Source organism: Protopterus annectens, chromosome 1.part1, assembly GCF_019279795.1.
Source record: "Protopterus annectens isolate FY-2018-M chromosome 1.part1, PAN1.0, whole genome shotgun sequence".
NCBI classification, from domain to species: Eukaryota; Metazoa; Chordata; order Ceratodontiformes; family Protopteridae; genus Protopterus; species Protopterus annectens.
Window position 1 is genome coordinate 3,839,654 of NC_056726.1, and position 20,552 is coordinate 3,860,205.

The 20,552-nt window shown below is 36.8% G+C and overlaps 1 protein-coding gene across 1 annotated transcript in view; it reads right to left on the bottom strand.

Moving 5' to 3' along the window:
- Positions 1–20,552, bottom strand: part of MBOAT2 (membrane bound O-acyltransferase domain containing 2) — a 2,181,512-nt gene that overhangs the window by 422,640 nt on the left and 1,738,320 nt on the right. Inside the window, exon 7 of the mRNA XM_044073271.1 lies at positions 17,651–17,834. Coding sequence (XP_043929206.1) covers positions 17,651–17,834 — 184 coding nt within the window. The remainder of the gene's footprint in view (positions 1–17,650; positions 17,835–20,552) is intronic.

Genomic DNA, 20,552 nt, shown 5'->3' on the forward strand with positions numbered 1-20,552 from the left:
GCATAAAGTTCTTATTGCTCTAGACCCACAACAAAACAGTTTGTCAAAGGAAGATCATGTTTATTTAATGTAATAAACTTTTTTGAGAAAGTCTCTGAAGTTGCAGATGGCCAAGGCCTTTGCCACTAGTAACCATAATGGAGTTGTGAACAAGTTCAGAGGCCTAAATGTAGAGCTTTATGTTTTAAGATGGACAGCAAGCTGGCAGCCAAACAGTACCCATGTAGTTAAAGTAGCAGGTGCCGCATCAGAAATCAAAAAGATAACTAGTGGTATTCCTCTGGGTTCAGTACTAGGGCATCTTCTATTTGGCATCTACTACTTGGATTGCCAAATTATTAACCTCAACAAATGGCTGACTATATCTGCAGAAAACTGCAAGCTGAGTGTTATCATTCACTTAGCATCTAATGCCATCTTAGTACAACAAGGCCAAACCATATAAATCAGTGGCACATTAAAAATATCCTTAAATTAAATGAAAAGAAGTGTAGCATTGACACCTTTGGTGTACAAATCTTGACAGCAGCTTACACTTTACAGCATCCTGCTTCAGACTGATGGTCACCCGAAATCTCGGCACCTTTGTTGACAACTCCATATTCTTTGATCACTATGTAGCAACATTAATCAGAAAATATTTCTATGCAGTCCAGTTAACAGCTGAAGCTATCTATCTCATCCAGGTCAAAAGAAGTTATTACTTCACTATACTCTGCTCTGATCAAACCAATGATAGAATATAATGCCTTTTTTAGAATATATCAACCAAAAAATCAATTTTACAAGACAAAAAAACAATACTACTGTAATTTACAGACAGTAAATCAAAATAGCCCTCAGAAGTTTTGGGCAGGTTTAAATAATCTACTACATCCTGGACAAACTTCAACCTCAATCCCTGCTGCTACTATTGATAAAACCCCTGAAGATGTTTCTGATAGTTTTAACCAATTCTTTACTGAGACAATTCAAGCCCTAGCTAGTCAACTACCTCCTAGCTCCCCTGGTCCTGAAAGTAGCACCCCTAGAAACCTACTTGCGTTCAGCTTCCAACCAGTCGCCACTTCACTTATCCGTACCTTGATCAAAAAATTAAAACCCACTACACTTTCTGCTGATCAACTCCCTGCCGAGTACCTACAAAAATCAGCTGATGCTATTACTTACCCCGTCTCAATACTAATCAATCGAACCATAGTAGAAGCTAAAATTCCCACCATCTGGAAAATATCCTATGTAATCCCACTTCACAAAGGAGGCAGCTCTACTGAATTCTCCAATTATAGGCCAATAGCTATACTCTCTCCACTTGCAAAGATTATGGAAAAATGTATTCATAGACAACTCATGCACCACCTAATCCAAAATCGCCTTATGGCAGACACTCAGCATGGCTTCCGTCCTCATCACAGCACTACTTCAGCCCTCCTAGCCTTTACTAATACCATAAACCATAATCGCAACAATAATTATATATCCTCAGCCCTCTTTTTGGATCTTTCCAAGGCATTAGATATGGTTGATCACCAACTTTTAATCCACACCCTGCAAACATTCTGTCTAGATACTGGAGCCCTCCAATGGTTTCAATCCTACCTGAATGGTTGACAGCAGGCTGTCCTCTGGCAGAACAAACTCTCTAACCTTCTACCTACACCCTCGGAGTACCACAAGGCTCTATACTAGGGCCCTTGCTGTTCTCCATCTTCATTAACGACCTTTATACTGTCATCGCAAAAGTCAGCTGTATCCAATATGCTGATGACTCTACTCTGATTTGCTCAGCCACATCTCCAGTAGAGTTATGGTCAGCTACCCAGACCACCTTTAATACAATAGAAAACTGGCTTTCTGAACATCGTCTGATCCTAAATCCCAAAAAAACTAAAATGCTGTTATTTCCACCAACACATAAGTCTACCGCTTTCACCTTTACCATAAAATCAAATGATGGCACAATAATCTCCCCTGACCCATCTACAAAACTATTAGGTGTCATCATAGACAATAATCTCAAATTTGACCTACATGTTAACCAAACTATCAAAACCATCAATAAAAAACTAGGGTCACTTTACAGAATAAAAGCCTTCCTAACCCCTCCAGCTAAAATTGCCATAGCTCGCTCTCACCTTCTTTCAACCCTTCTGTATGCATCCCCTCTACTCTCGAATTTGAACAAGACTGTCCTTAACAAACTCTCAATTCTACTCTCGAATTTGAACAAGACTGTCCTTAACAAACTCTCAATTTGCTACAACCACATTGGCAGGTTTGCCACTGGGCTGCCTTTTAGGACACATCATTGCATCAATCTAAATCAGCTTGGTTGGCTTGAACTACCTAGCCTAATCCAGTATAACCAACTGATTATGGCCTATATAAAATCCACTATAATCCGGACAATACTCCTGCACTTAAAATATTATCACCCCCTATAACAATCCTAGACCACTTCGATCCTCTAACAAACTACTAATTCAGACTAGCAAAATTAATAACACAGCCGGTGATTCTCTCTTTGCAAACTCTGTAAGTAGATCCTGGAACTCTCTTCCAGCTGATATTACCTTACTTTCCACCTTAGGTCAATTTAAAACTAGACTCAAACAACATTTGTCATTTAACTGGCTATGTCAGTGTATCAAGCCTGGCTAACTCGAATGTGTAAAAATCTGTTAACCAGTTTACTGTGTAATTTAATTTAACCCTGACTTGTGCTCAGGACTAACTGTAACCTGTGGAACTTGTTTAACTTGCTTACTTATGTAATCTCTGTAAATAGTCTGTTTGTAATATGTAATGCTGGTATTATGTAATGCTGTATCTGCTTACCCTTGGAGCTTTTCTCCCCGGGCCTCCGCTGAAAATGGACATGCATCCAGTCGGACTATCCCGGTCAACAAATGTAAAATAAAAAATAAAATAAATCAATCAAAATGTATCCCACAACTAGAAATCTGCACTTCTCCCATCTCTGGAAGAATCTTCCTTAACATAAAAAACAGATTTACCTAGATGACTTGATTGGCACCCATAAATTCAAACCGGGTTTGACTTATTTTGAATTTAAAGCTGAGGAGAAAAAAAAAAAAAAAGGGTCAATTTGCAGATCTGGTGCTCCTCATCTGCTTCTAAGCAGCACCAGACTTGATGCCGTCCTGAATTCAATAATTAAAAAAAAAGGTCCTCCACTTTGAAAAACTGTTGCAAGCTGCTTGCTACAAGTTATACCACACAAAGTGCAGTAGCAAGCCTGATCACAAAAGCAGTATATCCGTACTAGCATTCAAAAATGCACTGCCAACCGAGTGGCAGTTCATGCCCCCAACACCTTGCACCTGGTTAGCTACCCCATTTGCTTCACCCTCATTATGCTTCTGAGGAGAGGGACAGCTGCACTGTCATCAGACATGTGTACCTTGTAAGACCTCAATATGTGATACAATGTGCACTGCAAACAACCATATAGCCAAGACTGAGCCTGAGGAAACATATAGGTCACCATGGGATTACCAGAGGAGTTTGTTCCACACACCACTCACTTAGTTTGACCCAGGTGGTAAATGCACATGAACTGAATAATATGGAAGTAAACCAAAGTGGGTCTGAAACAGCTTGTTTAGGATGCCATGGTCAACACTGACTGAAACTGCAGTGAGACCAAGGAGGACCCATTACTAGACAAGGACCCATAACCAAATATAAACATTCATCTCTTGTCACGGAGGTCATTAACGACCCTTATGAGGGCAGTTATCATAACTGGGCTTTGATCTAAGACCAGAATTACAAGGGTCCAGGATGTCAAGGGATGTTAAAGCAGAATACATTTCAATGTAGGCAACATTCTAATAAAAGGATGGTTAGAAACAGGATGGTAATTTTCCAGATTGCTCAAGTCAAGGCATAGTTTCTTAAGGGGAAGGTTAATCAAAGCCTTTCATAATACAAAAAAAGACACCCATCCCCAAGAAAGATAAAATAATAAACAACATCAGTGAAGTACTGAAGATGAGATTCAACCAGATATACATACTTAGTCTAATGCAAACAGTATAGAGCACACTAATAAAACCAAATATCCATGGCCTCCTTGTAGCAAAATGTGGTACTCTCTACACAAGAATAACTAACATTTATCAATCACGAATACTGGAAACATTGCATGATTATGGCAAAATTAGCCACAAAAATTATGGAAATTAATCAGAAAGGAAAGTAAAAAAATAAATAAAAAACTTGACAAGCTGCATAGGACAGCCTGTCAGTCCATCACCTAGAAGTGCATCACTGACCATGAGGATTACACAAGATCTGCATGGAAAGCAATATAATGGACATCCAAACTAAGTCTGTTCTCCAATAGTTCAGGCTTTCTGCATGAGAATTCTCCAAAAATTATGTCAGAAGGGATAACTAGTGAGTGGGATAAAATGAAAATGGACTTTAAAAATATGGTAGAAATAAGAGGGACACAATAATGGGAAAGAAGTAACAGGAACTTATAGAGTTGGCAACAGGGATTGAAGCATTGCAAAACAACAAAAATTTGAAAGAACAACAGGAGCATCTGCACGTGCATGAACTGAGAAAGACTGCTATTAAGCAACTATTTTTATAGCAATTTTAGAGGGTAAAAACTTAGAACAATGACTTAAGCAACAGAAAGAAGAAGAAAGAGTTTTAGCCAAATGAAATGAGAGCATAGGATAAGAAAACTAACTTGAGATCCTACAGAAGTATTACAGATATTCTGGAAATGTTATGAAAATGCCTATAAAAAACAAAAGGAAAAGGCGCAAATAGAAATATTTATGCAAGGCTTAGTTATGCCAGGTCATTGTTTGATGAGCAGCTTCAATTAATAGCTAATACAGGAAGAAAATAAATAATACTGATGTACACTCAATCAATATGGAAACCTCCAGTAAAAGATGGTATTCTTGTGGAAATTTGCAAGTTTAAAAGAAGAAAGTGCTAACTAAGGATTTGTTTAACAATATTTTAAAAGGGGGAGTACCAGCATCTTGGAAGAAAGCAATGGTGCCCATATTACCAAAAAAGAGTAAAAACACCCTCCTGATCTGGATTAAAATAGAACCATGTTGATTTAAAATCATAGTTAGCAAGTGTTTATGTCTATATTAGCTAAGGGAATGGAAAATGTGTTACCAGAATTGATGGATATGGATTATTGTGTTTTTTTTTGGGGGGGGGGCATTTAATAACATTAACAGAACAACAATGATCTAGAGAAAAGTGAGATGTATGACAGCACTGCTACTGTTGATGAGTCTTGAAGCACAGAAACATTGTTTACACTAATTTGGGACTTTGTGAACAAGGCAATGACAGCACTTGCATTCCCCGAAAGGATAATAGGGAGGATATATGAAGAGCCAAAGGCAGGAATAAAGATGAAAGGTCATCTTTCCAATAAGCTGGAACAAGACAGCAGAGAAACCAGGCAAGGAGTTCTTCTTTCTTCTTTGTTACCTGCTTTATATTTAGAGCTGTTAACAAAAGAGAAGAAGGAGGTCAGAAATTCACTGGTATAACTGATGTGGTAATCAAGGAATATTTGCCTTTTTTTGCAGATGCTATTAATTTGTACTAGATAAATCCGGAAAAGGACATTCCAGTGATGTGGAACATTTGGGGATAGTTTCAAGTTTTTTTGGGATATAAAATAAATGAAGATAATACAAAGGCTTGAGTGGTAAGCTATGTACCCACAGATTAATTTGTTCAACAAAACATGTAATTATGGAGACAAGATGAAATGATGTATTTAGATGTATGGATTAAAAAGGATTCCATTACGGCATCTAAGGATATATGGGAAGAGACAAAACAGAAGATAACACAAACATTATGAAACTAGAAGCACATGACTATATATCTGGACAGTAATGTGCAAGCTGTGAAATGCTTTTACACCTGTTATTCTTATCCACAGGATAAGCATATTTTTACCAACTAGATGAGAAGTTGTGGATGACAATTAATAAAGAGTTGAAAGAATTTATTTGGAAGGAGAAGAGGGCAAGAATTAAGTGGGATAAGTTGTTTTTCCCAATAGGACAAGTTTGTTTAAGGTTAATAGATTCGGGGATGTACTTTAAAGCTATGCAATTAAAGTTCATAAGCATAACTCAAACAGAATGTTTAAAATGAAAGTGGACAAGGATGATAATGAAATGGAGGGCATTAAAGAGACCAGGATTTTGGATGCAAGTCCTTAATGAGAACAGTAATACAAATATTATCCTCATCGAGTATCAAAACATATTTGGACAGGTAAGGCTGCACTGGAATGTTGAAAAGAAGATTTTACTAACTGGGATGCCTGCAGGTTTAGCAAATAGGTAGGAGGGTCTGGAATTTTTTTAGAGGAAATTAGCAAATGAACTAATGTGTTAGGAGTAAATAATTCAGAAGGAAAAAGATAATACAAGTGGAATAAGGCTAAACAGCCATTTGGGCAGCAGATCAGAGGCTACCTTTCCTATCAGGGTTTCATCACAGAGTGCAGGCAATCAGAAAGTGATGGAGTGCTAAATGAAAGACCAGCTCTGGTCAAGTTAGTAGCATCGTCTAAAACAGAAGCTGCTGTTAAAAGGGTTAATTAATATGGCATACAAAAGACTGTATAATAACCAAGAATCAACGAGAGGTGTTCAGAACATATTAGGAATGGAGAATACTAAGGCAAATTACAAAAGAACAATGGGAAACAATCTATAGGGCTCCAAATTATGTAACAAAGTAGAGTAGGTTTTGGATTTTTACATGAAAGTGTCTGCAAGGGTATTTGTATAAACCACATAGACTTCAGATGATTTTTTTTTTAGTCAGACAACAAATGTTGGAGAAGTAATAAAGAAGAGAGAGGTAATTGGGAACATGTTTTAAGGAATGTAAAGAGTTGGCAGATTTCAACTGACTGCAATGATAAAAATGTTGGGGGTTAAATGGTAGTAATTATTGAAAAATATGGAAGTAAAGTCAGTCTTCATTGTCTAAGTAGGTGACTGAGCAAGTCACTTAACCAGACAACACTCCCAGGTAGAGTCTGAAAAACTGGACGGAGATCAGTGCAGTACTTTGGTTAACAAATAAAATAAATTAAAAAAAAACAACTACAACGGAATATTTGACTATCATAAATGAGATAAAATACTTATAGATAGGATTCTTAGAAAGGGATGGTAGACATTTCATAGAAACAAATGGAATTTGTGTTACAATATATGCAAAATAATGCTGAGGAGAAGAGGTGATGTTTAAAAGAAGGCAGGAACTCTGCAGTGCGTCTGGAATATTTGAGTTGATGGAAACTGTTAAAAGACAACACGTATAATGGATGATGGTAATAATGGAAATTGTTACTATGGCTTGTTTTCTTTTCTCTTAATGTACAGAAAGCATGTTGCAACTTAAAATGTGATGATTTAATTGAGATGTTTAAAACAAACAGATGTCAAGGAAATCAATCATCAAAAAGTCAGAAGGGTGCAGCGCAACCAAAAGGGTCACTATTATAGGAGAGTTTCACAATAAAATGTTGCAGAGAACAAATGATAATTCTAGAATGTTATATAAAATGCCAATAAAATAATTATGCAGACCAAAAATATTTTATTGAAACTAAGCAGTACAAAACAAAACCTGAACATTTCCCCCAAATTATTAGTCATTAAACATATGGAGATAAACAAAACCCAGAAAATGGAAAAATACTCAAAACAACTTGTGAATGTGGCAGACAAAACCATTAACTGACAAACAGCAGGCTATATAAACATAGTACTCCATGCTGTGGGGGTGTTACCAATGAAAAATAAATGAATACCAAACCCAGGGATGATTTGCAAACACTGCAGCAGAATGGGATAGGTCTCTATACATGGGTTTACCCCACTGTGTAGCCAAAATATTCATAGGTTATTATCCAGTTTTATAGGTGAAAGGCCATTTGAAAAACACTGAATCTATGACATTTGGATTAAAGGTTTCATTCATAAACCAGTTATTTAGACATTTCCAGAAATTAGTCAAAATGTTTGAGAGTTTAACAGTGGATGGTATGCTAGTCCAAAGTTTTTGAATAACAACAGTAATATAGTCACCCCTCCTAGAAGACGATGCTTGGTGTAACAAAGTTGATGTTTCTGTGTTTAAATGTCAAATTATTATTGCGTATGGTTAAGCATTGACTGTAAAAGATCTTCATTGAATGCTTTGAACACTAATATTACATTCCCTGTAAAATATCTGTAATGGAGTGAATACAAATTTAATTTCATATATCTGTCAGGGTAATCCAAGTCTGTAACCGATAACACACTTGATAAACTGGCATTATACATACTCCAGCTAATCCAATTATTTGTATAAATGCAAAATGTGTTGTTGCACTCAGTCAAAAAGAACGTTTGACACAAAGTTGAGCTAGATGACATTCATGCCAATGAGATAAAGATTTTAGCATAATATCCATGTAACTCATAGCCTTACTTTTGTTATTGGTAACATGCTGATCAAAGTTTGTTTGTGACTTTCGGCTTTTCCCGGTTAGGGGTCGCCACAGCGGAACTCCGGTCCGCTAATGATTGGTAGTTGATCAACGAAGGTACGCCCATTCATGCATGTCTCCACACAGATGACGCTCTAGCTGAGAATCGAACTGGACAGCGTCTTACTGTGTGGTGACAATGCTACCGAGGCACCACCACCGCGGATTAAGTAAAGGTTATTATTGACAAGAACTACTAAATTTTCCAAGGCTGTATGATTCACAAATATTGATTGTGAAGGATGAATTTGTCCAAAGAACTAAATCTTACATTTGTCAGAACTAAAATTAAGACCATATTCATTAGCCCACTTAGTCAGCTAAGAATTTGTTTATGCTGCTTAAATTGTCACTGAATTATACTGAAATGCAAAGCCTGCGATCATCTGCATATTTGCTCAACCAAAATGACTGATTTAATGGGGTTGCAGAAAAAACTAAATTATACAAAAGTTCAAGATCTATGGTAATATTAATTTGATCATAAAACTTTATGAAATTTGTCAAGGTTGACTTACCTGCACCAAAGCCATGCTGCCAAAGGTCAAGTGGAGTACTACTTAAGGTAGGGCAGTGCTGCATAAGATAGGGTCAGTACTACTTAAGGCATGGTTAGTACTACTTAAGGCTCGGTCAGTACATTAATGTCAGTACTACTTAAGGTGAGGTCAATACTAGTTAAAGCAGGGTCAGTCAAAAGATTTGTCACATACCACTCAAAGCATTTGCATGGTATGGAGGAATATCTAATTGGTCTGTAGTTATTCATGTCAAATATATTACCCTTTTTCAAAACTGGTGTAACAATAATTTTTTTTCACACAGAAAGAACCGAACCTTCCTCAGTAAACCATTACAGATAATATACAGCACACTGACCAGCTCAGATGAGATGCTATCAATTAGAACACCCAGAATGCTACAGGTCCTATTTGAAGTCTTATTACAGGTCCCTTTTAATGCAGTATGCATTTCTTTGAAATAGTAGGGCAAGTTGCATTGTGAGCTGAGGCAGGGATATAAAAGGTAGTGTCCCTGAAAGAAGTACACAATGTACTAACAAAATAAGAATTAAATGATGTAAAACAGACTAGCTATTTGATTTGGGTCTGTAATAGATCTAGCTTGATAATAAATCATGGAAATGTAATTGATGGTCTTTAAAAGAGCTAACATATTTATAGTATGACTTTCTATTAGTGTGATCATCGGCTAAATCAATTCCATAAAAATATTCTTCATAGTACAGTACAGATTTGAATTTCTTACTGATTTAGTTGAAATTTTATTTACTGAGGCAGGATGTTTATTACAGTGCTGAAAAAGATGATTTTTTTCTTGTAAAGTTTAATTAAGTTTATGTTCCACCAAAAGAGAAATTTGATTTTCCTGATTCTTTTTTTGTTGTTCTCTACAGTTTCAAAAATGGCTTCAGTCCATATTTTTTCTAAGTATAAATAACCAAAAAGAGATTCAGAAAGTGACACATTATTCCAGTTAGCTGAAGGAATAGCTTGTTTTAGCTGATCAAAATGAATAAGTCTGAAATCAAATTTATTATAAGTGATTGATTGCATAACTGATGTTAACATGACTTTAAAAAGTCAAATGGTCAGAATTTCTCAACAGTGGTAAATATTTAACATTATGAATTAAGTTATTACATTTAGTTGCAATAGGGTTCAAGATGTTGTTCTCCCTAGAAGGCTCAGTGACCAATTGCTTGAACCTGCTTAGTAAAACAATAATAAATAAGGATTTTCTTCTGCACTTGAAAGTGTAAGCTGTCTTGTCGATGTAGGGATAATTTAGATTAGCTAAACAAGTGATCCTATTATATAACATAATATTTTCAAGGAACAATAAGTTTTCATCATGTGAACCACTGTCTACAGATGGGGATCTGTATATAAGTATTAATCTAAGTCCTTGTTTACAACAAGTTCTGAAAATGCAGAATCTTTAATTAATAATAACATTCCTCCCTATTCCTATCATTACACAAACATTCATGTAATAGCAATAACTGATAAATCCTCACTGTGAATTATTCCAAGTAATTCACTGATTTTGTTGACCATACTGTAAGCACTGTAGGGGTAGAAACTCAAAAAATAATTAAATTGTCTGTTTCTACATGTTACAATGTTTACACTGTTGACAGGCCTAAAAAAGCCTTGATGGTATGTTTTAACCTTATATTCTACACATTTAGCTCCTAAACTGCTAAACTGTAAACAATCCAAAGAATGTAATCTATAGTCTGACAAAGACTTCCCAGAGTGTCATTAGTTTAATATTGCAGGTAGTACAAATTTTTATGCTTTGGTATGGCAGTAGATGTTCTATGTAAAACATAGTAAGAATTTACCAAGTGTGACATGTACTTTATTTCCAAAATTTCCAGTTTTTCATTTGATGAAGAGAAGGTAGTTTTAAATCATTAGTACCACAATTAAGGACAATTTAAGTGCAACCAAATCCATTTTCGAAAAAAACTTGTAATAGCACTGGGACATTGGTTAATCATAGTCCTAGCAATGAAGAAACTATGACCATAAAGTTATCTAAGTAACTAAGCATTCTTCACATAAGTTTATTAAACATAGAATCAGAAAGTATGAAAATATTATCACCAGTGGGTTCTTTGTGATCCAATGAATTTAAGTCATGTGTTTCCTCAGTCATTTCTTTCAGTGTGATTATCAAATGGTATAGAACAATCTGTAATTAGTTGTCCTGTTCTTAAAGAATTTAAACATTCATGAGGCAGGTTAACTTTTCCTCTTAATGCCCTTCATTTAACGTTCTTATCATGACAGTCACCCCTAGTAAATCTATTTCTCTTGTTAATTAATTTTTATTTTGTTACTTCAGAGTATGTAACTTTAGCAACAGAACATGGAGCCATTCACTCGGTGATTTGTCCAGCAAATAATCAGTGACTGTCATCAAGTGTAGGATGATTATGAAAATTAAGTGCTTTGTTATCATTTTTCACTTTATTAGCAATTATAACATTTGGATTTAACAGTGAAAGAATTTTAGTAGTTACATCTAAAGTAACTTCTTGGCTGCTACAATGCCTATATCAGTAGAACAATTCAAGATCTGGGTGGTAACAAGAGAAGAGTTAAGCAAATTATGTGTATGACATCACTACTGAGTTCTAGTTGACTTCAATTGGTCAAGGATGGGATAAGTAGTCTGATCTACATGTGAGAAAAGACTCTGATGCTCTATACCAGGTTTTATTTTCTTTTTTTCTAGAACCTTTAGAATGCTGTTAACTGCCTTCCTCTTTTGGAAAAAACCTGACTAGTATTACTTGGATGTCCAATGGACAATGTAGCTGTATAACCAGAAGATGGTAATGTAGGTTTAAGGGTTAAATCTTCACTTATGCTTGTTGTCTTTTTTATTTTTTATACAGCCCAGACTCTGCTTCTTACTGCATTTACCTCAATGTACTTTTGGAGGTACAGTTACATTCATAAAAGACTGTAAATAGTGTCCCAGAGATTGCCACTCCCCTGGAATAGGCCTCCTATTCAAGTGAAGCAGAGCCCTTACCTGATCATCTTCAAGCGCAATTTAGACCAATGGATGGGAAATCACAAAGTCACTCCTGGGGCCATGCCTGTGTCCCTTACGGACACAGGCAATCTGTAAAAATTGTCAAAACCCACTTACTGACCCATGTTATCTTTCCCCTAGGGATAGAAAATTTGGTAAAATCTGGGTAAAACTGGCTAGGCTTGTAAGGGCTCTAGAGCCATTATCCTAGTAATCTGCTATGAACCTATGAATCTATAAAGGTATAACATTAGAAAATTGACAGGTATCAGCAGAAGTTTGTGACAATACTGCAGTTTCCTCTATCCAAGACTCTATGAAGGAAATTATAGTTAGAAACAATGTGACAATTAAAAAATATTCTCTAAATGAGATTTCTCACTTTCTAAGATGCCACAAAGTTGTCCTAGTTTTGTATAATTATGACATTTAGAAATGTAAAATCCGTTACCTTCTTCAATAAAACCCGTATGTGTTCAGTAATCAAAATTTTATAATTAAGAAGATCTTCCAAAGCATAACTATTGAATGTTTCTACAGTACAAAGAACACTAAGAAATTCAGTATGAAGCAACAATAGCTATACTAACTAATCTGATAAGAAAATGAAAAAGAGTGTCTCCCGTATACACTTAACGGACTCAGCCTTAGCCAAAATACTTCACTGATATTGAGTACTTAATGGTTTACAACAATGTGTAAACAATGCACATTTTGTAAAATAAATGAAAATAAACTAGACTGCCAAGAAATAACAACAGAATCTCAATAGTCCCCACTATGAAATAAGTTAGAAGAACAATTTGGAATGCCAGGTTAAACACGTTAAGTTCAAAGGCTCTAATATCACATAAATCTACAACACACTTTAAAATTATTAGAACCATCCGACAAACCATTTGCTTAACTAAAAATGTTCCAAGTGTGTACTCCAGGTATAAAGGTGTAAACTAAGTGTCTCATAACTGAAAATATAAGTAGTCATTAAAAAAAGTAGAACTATACAAGTTGAGGATGGATTACTGTAGAGACCAACAGAAAGCCTAACTTATGAAAGAGTTAGTACAGCTCTCAATTACCATAAATATACAGTGACATATAATTAACATTTGTACAGGAACAAAAAGAAACAATGAAATGATAGTCTATTTCAGTTACCTAAATAAGGCAGACTTTCCCTGTCTCGTGTAGATGCAAGATAGATCCCCTCGTGGAGCAGATTTCTTATACAAGAGCAAAGCAATAAGAACCTGCAGTAAACACATCCTCCACAGCAAAACACAGAAAGCAAAGTCTGCTGTGTCCTTAAAAGAACAGTCCGGAAATAAGAGAAAAAGAAAAAGGAACTCACATATTAAGAACTACCTCTGGCACAACTTTAGGGATATAAAACAAAGTCTGTTTGTACAGCAGATCTCATATAAGAGCAAGGCAGGAAGAACCTACAGCAAACACACCCTCCCCCAACAAAATGCAGAAAGTTTAAATGAGTATCTTTGCAAATGACACCCAAACATACTGTAAAATTCATAAGGAGACATACAACTATGTATGAGCCAGTCCCATCCACCATAAATTATAGAACTAGAAGTGCATATCAACAGCTAATGTGTGCGTACTAAAACATGTGACTTTCCTCTTATGCTGATATGACACATTTCATAGGCAAACAACAATGTTAATAAATATAGTAACACAATAAAAAATAGTAACACAATTAAAAAAACACTTGTTTGTGGTAGCAAAAAGCCACATACTGTACCATTGTCTTTGGTATAGACAGAAGTGCTACCACAACCACATATACATCCCACTCCCAAAGCAGTAACATTATAGTGGTCCTGTTATTTGGGGGCTTGCATGGGACAGATCATACCATTCTCATGACAGGCTAACAGTGCTGGCCTACTTATGTTTGGTTGCGTTAGCAGATCTTTATAGGTTCATAGGTGTGCACTAGGCTAATGGCCCTAGAGCCTTTACAAGCCTAGTCTATAGGATTACTTTGGCATTGTGCTACCCGACATTAGTTCCCAGTGCCTCTGTCCAGTAGAGCCACTTGAGTAATCCCCAGGGTGAATTTTCTATTTCCCATCCACTCATCAAGATTTCTCTTGAAGAGGGCCAGTGAGGTGCTATGTTTAACATATATGATAAGTCTATTCCATAGCATGGGCAGTCTCTGGGTTATGAACCTGCCCCTCCAGCATGTTCTGTTGATTGTGGTTATGAGGTTGAGGTCTATAGAACATGTAGTGCGGAGAATATTGGGATTTCTTTAGCTGCAGCATTTCTAACAGAGCTGAGTCAGACATGGCTTTGTAAGTCAAGCAGAGATCGCCTCTAAGTAGGTGATATGAGACAGAGAATAGTTGCAGTTTTTTTGAGTCTGTCCATATAGGATAACTGTTTAAGGCCTAGGATCATCTTTGCGGGGTACTTTTGTGGCCTCTCCATTTGTTGCAGATGTCTAGTGAGGTACATGCCAAATGGGGCATTGTACTCAATGATTGGCCTAATGAGGGAAGAGTAGAGAGAGACAATGACCTCTTTCTTCCTGTTTGTTTTATTTTCAAAAGTTCAAAAACATACATTAATAAACATGAAAAAATCTTTGTAATGGGGATGAAGCCCTCCTGCATCACCCTGACTGAATACTTTGCCCCCCCCCCACCTCCTACATTATGTATAGCAACTCCATGCTCACACTACACAGAGTTTGGCACTAATAAAAAAAATCTCACCCTTCAGGTCATATCAAATGCTTGGTGGGAGATGTACTAGAATGGCGGACCCAGTTCCTGTTGCACTGTCCACACAGAAGCCAAGAATTGTTCTTACAGAACTGCTGAAGTTGGCCAAGTCCATGATAAAGTTCACAGTGAACCTACACAACAGGAAACTTGATTAACAGGTCCAGTCATTCTGCTTCATTCTCTGGACTGTTGGACTTTTCATTACTACGAATGAGATTGGAAACATCTCAAAGAACAAATGAAAGAGTTCTGTTTGTCTTTTTTCCCCCAAAGGTGTCACTGTTTCCTGGAAAGAATGTTTTGATTAAATCTCCTCTAGCATAGTCATGGTTTGGGCCAATGATAAGACCCAATAAATGCAAGAGCAGTATCGATTCTATGGGACAACTGTTTAGCTACAACAGCACTGTAGGACAAATTACCAACATTATGACACCTGCCAAAGAATTAGAGAAAAAAACATGAAAGAATGTGAAGCAAATTGCTTAGAAGACCACAAAAATTAGCAAACTTCACAGATCTGGGTCAAGTTTCCTCAGGATAGAAAAGAAATGAAAGTGGAGAGACCTCTGCTATTCTTGTCGGTACTTTTCCATTATCGGGGCAACAGCTATAATGCGCACACCATGATTGCACAGCTGTTAGCCCTGAACCACTTGTTTTGAAAGACCAAGAAACAGACATGAAGACGAAGCACCCTGTGTTACTGCCTTGTAATGAGTCAGTCTCTATAATTTGTCATACAGAGTTGATCAATCCCTCCCCCCAAAAAATAAAATTGCACGGTTCTTCCAAATGAGCGACAGCCTACGTTCCACTATCTGATTCTGTCTTGGTAAAAAAAAATTCTTAGTTCCTGTAACTTCGGTAAGGAGAAAAATGGAAAGTTCATATCTTATCTCTTGCACTGTACCTAGTCTTTCACAAAAAGATTCGCTAAGAACAAAGGAGAATACTTGTGCAGTGAACCAGATGGTCACAGTTGTCTCTGATTCTACTTGCGTAGAACCAGGTACATCAGAAAACAGTGTCTGTTCATGTCCTTTGCCCCACTTACATTGGGAAAGACAATAAGAGAGTCTTTCTCACCTAGATTGCAGAACATATAACCACAGTCGCTACAAAAGACTGCAGTTCATTTGTTACTTCTCCATGGTTTAAAGTGAATTACATCTGAATGCAACTATAACAACTTATTGTGGTCATTAGACCTGTTGCCCCGATAACGGAAAAGTACCTTCTTGTCAACTGCCTTATGCTGATGTCAACAGAATTAAAACAAGAAAGTATAATAAACCTATCAAAGAAAAAAAAATGAAACAACAACAGTACTCTGGTTTTAAGAGAAACGTACGGGTAAAACCCCTTTTGATTAAAGTCAGTGTAAGACTTTGACGTGGTTAAAGAGTGAATTACATTGACAGAAGCCAGAAGATAAAAAAAAATTAATAGAGGGCTCACACAGTTCTATAACTTATCTAAATGTATTCAGTGTGGTCTAACAAATATTTGTTGATTTACTGGCTGATCTAAAATAAGTGGACCTTGCTACCATAATTAAAATTGCACAACAAAAAATACAATCCAAGTTAATTATACATGACATTATTAGCTGTTTTGTTTTTATTTGCTTGTTAGCCAGAAAGGACTGATAAATGCTTCAAAGTTCTGTTTCCAAACACTTTCTTGACTTAGAGCTATTTGAACTGCTATTCCAAGTTTAGCACAAAAAGGTTATGTTTCACTGGTTCATGTATCGTATTGGCAGAATGCTATTTCACACACAGATTCTCACTTACATTCCTTGGTGTTTCAGTTATCAAAAAATAGTACTTGTGAAAGAATCTAAACTTCTGTGTAAAGCAGTGCTCTTTCACACATAATTCTTTGCTGCATGCTTAAGTCATGGACATGCAGTCTCTACTTTGGCATGCATTATGTATGAATATGTACAGTATCAATATCTGGTGAAAGGCATAGATACTATCAAAAACAAGCATGCTCTTCCAAAAGTTTGAATCTGTGTGATGTATTCAGTTACAACTGACTACACATCCAGGATTACATCTTCTTCTACTCTGTGTAAAGTCTTAGAAGGACATTTATTTTCTTTCAGTACCAATTAGAAATAATCAAAAGTCAGTATGAAACAATTCTATATTTTTAAGTATAGGATAAATAAAAAGTCTCCCTAATGTGAAGCAACCTCTTCTATTCAAGTGCATAAAGGCACAGATTTTCAGACTGAAACTGGAAGGATACCAACAGATACATAAAGCAGAACTAGTTAAAACAGGCACTTTTACTTATTTTTTTTTTAATAAAGCAATATAATCAATAATGTCTGCTTTGGGTTATGCAGTGGTTATATGAGCTGATGATGTTTCTCAATAGGAAAGCAATGTATACCACATTTGTTCTTTGTTGTTTCTTGATGAATTGTGATCAATTTAATTTTACATGAATCAAGACAGAAAGTAATTAACTGATGAAAAATGAGAATGTGCATTATTTTCTTTTAAGCTCAGGTATAAAATGTGGGCTTCATTCATGAAAACACATGTCTTTCTTGAGTCTGCTTTGCTTCATCATGGTGTGGAGCTGCTACAGACAGCGTGATTCATTCTTAAATAAAGCCTTGGTAGCTGTGCAAACAAAATGACAAGCAAAGAGCTCCATGCAACACACACACAAAAAAACGCATTTCAAGCTATTAAAGAACTGTAAAGCTTACATCTGGAGAAGGTTCTGCTTGTTCATACTTTCTGTCTCCTTCTCCATTCGCTTCCATGTGTTTCAGATGATATGCTCTGCCTTCAATGAAAGTAACATAGTCTTTATAAGAGCATAACGGCCCTGCCAGGATACCCATGAAATTACAGTTGTAACTTAAATACTCCAGCAGACTTGGCATGCGGCTGTAATTTAAACATAAGCATTTTGTGAGAAAATTAAAAAGTATTGCTCCTTTAAAAATGCATATATAAATTTGAAAGATGTGCAAATTCAGCAACTCAGTGCTAATAGTACAGCAAATTAAGATTCTAAAAAGGTAGCTTAGATCAATGCCTCTTGTTTACAAAAACAACATAGATTTAAGTAATTTTAGGCAAACGCTTCAAAATTTTCAAGATGATTTAGTCTATACAAATGTATAACAATGTATATTTTGTATTTCTTTTAAACAATATTCATTTCTGACACCTGGAAGTTTTAAATCTACCATTATGAAATAAAAAACGCAGAAAATTGTTTGGTTTATACCTCTTTACAGGCAGTTAACCGGTTAGTTGACATCCATATCCCAATAAAAAAGGCAGAAATTTAAAGCATGATGTCAGTATCCAAAACTTGAGAAAGAAATCATTTAAATTAATAACACAATTTTACAGAACTTATGTCAAGCTTTTCAAACCAGGCCTCCTCTGAAATTGGGTTTTACCCAGTCGGACTTTTCTCAATCAACAAAGACAAACAAAATAAGTAACTAAGTAAGTAAGTAAATAAACAAATAAAATAATGGTACATGAAGTCTGCTGATTTTTTGCTTCTATAAAACTTGATTAACATTTACAAAGGAGATAGATATAAGCAGTCTTCACTTTTATTATATGTATGTTCAATTCATACATAATAGCAGGAACAATATAACACAAATCAGTAAAGTATGAAATTCAGGAAATGTGGCAGCACAGAATTTAGCCACCTGACTGCTGAACTGGGAAATGTATTATAATGGAAAATGGATAATAACTTCATAGATTCATAGGCAAGTACCAGGCAATCAGTCTGCATACCATTACAAGCTTAGCCAAAAAACAATGCTTCCCCTGCCAAAATTTGGCCAATAAAAGGAATAAGGCTGCTTCCTTTTGTGCCTTGAGAAGAATGCTTGGAAGAAGAGGCAGAGAAGGAAAAGCAAAGAGAAACGTCCCTATCCACAGGAAGGAAAAGGTATATGTCCTCCAGGCTGTGGGGCAAAGGCCCCTAGTACAGAACTGGGCAGCTGATGGTCGGTTGGTGACACAAAGAGGTCTGTCTGAGGGGTGCTCAACTTAAGGATGATTGTCTGGTAAAACTCTCCATTTAATGTCCATTCATAGAGGTCCTCCAGGGAGTGACTTGGGGACTCTAAAGCACATTGTCCCTAGAAGGGATGCATGTGGCTGTGAGTGTGATGTCCATTTATGTTGCCAAGTTTCATGCCTCCTGTGCTAACCTGCACATTTGGTAAGACCTGGTGTCTCCCTGTCTTCTGTTCATGTACCATATGCCTGTGGTGTTGTCTGTGTACACTAGGAGTGGCCTTGGTTTCCAGAGGTGGGAGAAAAGCTGAAGAGGTTGCAGAGGACTCCTAATTAACTTCAGACTGAAATGTTTCTTCAGGGACTGAGGCTGCCATTTCACCTGCACTCAATGTGATCCTGTCCATGACCCCCATGCCTTGTGTAAAGTGTCTGTGTGAACCTGTTGAAGAGGAGGTGGTGTGAGTGGCAGCCTGAGTTGAGGATGACCTGTCCTTTTTACCAAAGCAGCTCCTTCTTCAGGCAATGGAGAAGGGGAATCAGGGCATCCAACAGATAACAGACGTGAGACCACACAGATTTCTGGTACCACTGAAATGTTCTCATGTTAAGTCTGGCCAAGGGGAGCATAGGAATGGTGGCTGTCATGAAACCCAAAGCTCTTGGCATCTCACTTGCTGAGCAATAGGCTGCAGTGGAAAGATTTAGGAAAAAAACTTGACTGTGAACTTTCTCCTGTGGATTGCATTTTCTTTGTGTTCAGTCTACAGCTGGAGAAAACAAGAGCCTGTGTAGGGACCATGTGGGATTTTTTGTAGTTTACAGTGAAACCGAGACCTTTCAGAAGTTGGAGGGTGAAGTGCAGATACTGAAGAAGAATTTCTGGAGAGAGAGTCTGAATCAGTAGGTTGTCTACGTAGGGGAAAATTTGGATTCCCTGAGCGAAACAGAAAACTACCACTGGCATTAGATACTTGGTGAACACTGTCGGTGCTGTGGAAAGATCAAAAGACAGAGCAGTAAATTGAAAATGTAAGGAGCCAGAGGAAAACTTTAAGCATCTCCTGCAAGAAGGGTGAATGGCTATATGTAAGTAAATGTCCTTCAGATCTAATGACACTAGAAAACTTGGAGAAGAAGGAAAGGCAGAAGAGTGTGAAGAAAGAGCATTTTGAAAGAAGGGACCTTCAAGTAAGTGTTAATCAGAGATGGGTCTTGGATGAATCTCAGCTGCTCTACTTTCCTTGGGACTAGAACAATTCTGAAGTAAAAGCCTTTTCCTATGAAGTCCTTTGGGACTTGTTTGATGATGCTCTGATTCAAGAGGTCTTGAATAATGGGGGCCAGACGACAGATTTGGTTTTGAGGAGGTTATGGCTTGCCCTTCTGAGAGGGGAATAATTTCCTAAGGCATGGCATAACCATCCTTGATGATGCAGAGGATACACTTATCAGTGGTGGTAACTTCTCAGCTGGCCAGGGAGAGTGACAGTCTTTAGAAAAGAGGGGTAGTGGGGTTGAGGGCAGGGGGAGGGGTGCAGCAGAGGTTGTCACAGAATTTTGCTTCCAAAGGGAGCTGAAGGTTTCCTATGGGGTTTTCTGGAGTACCTT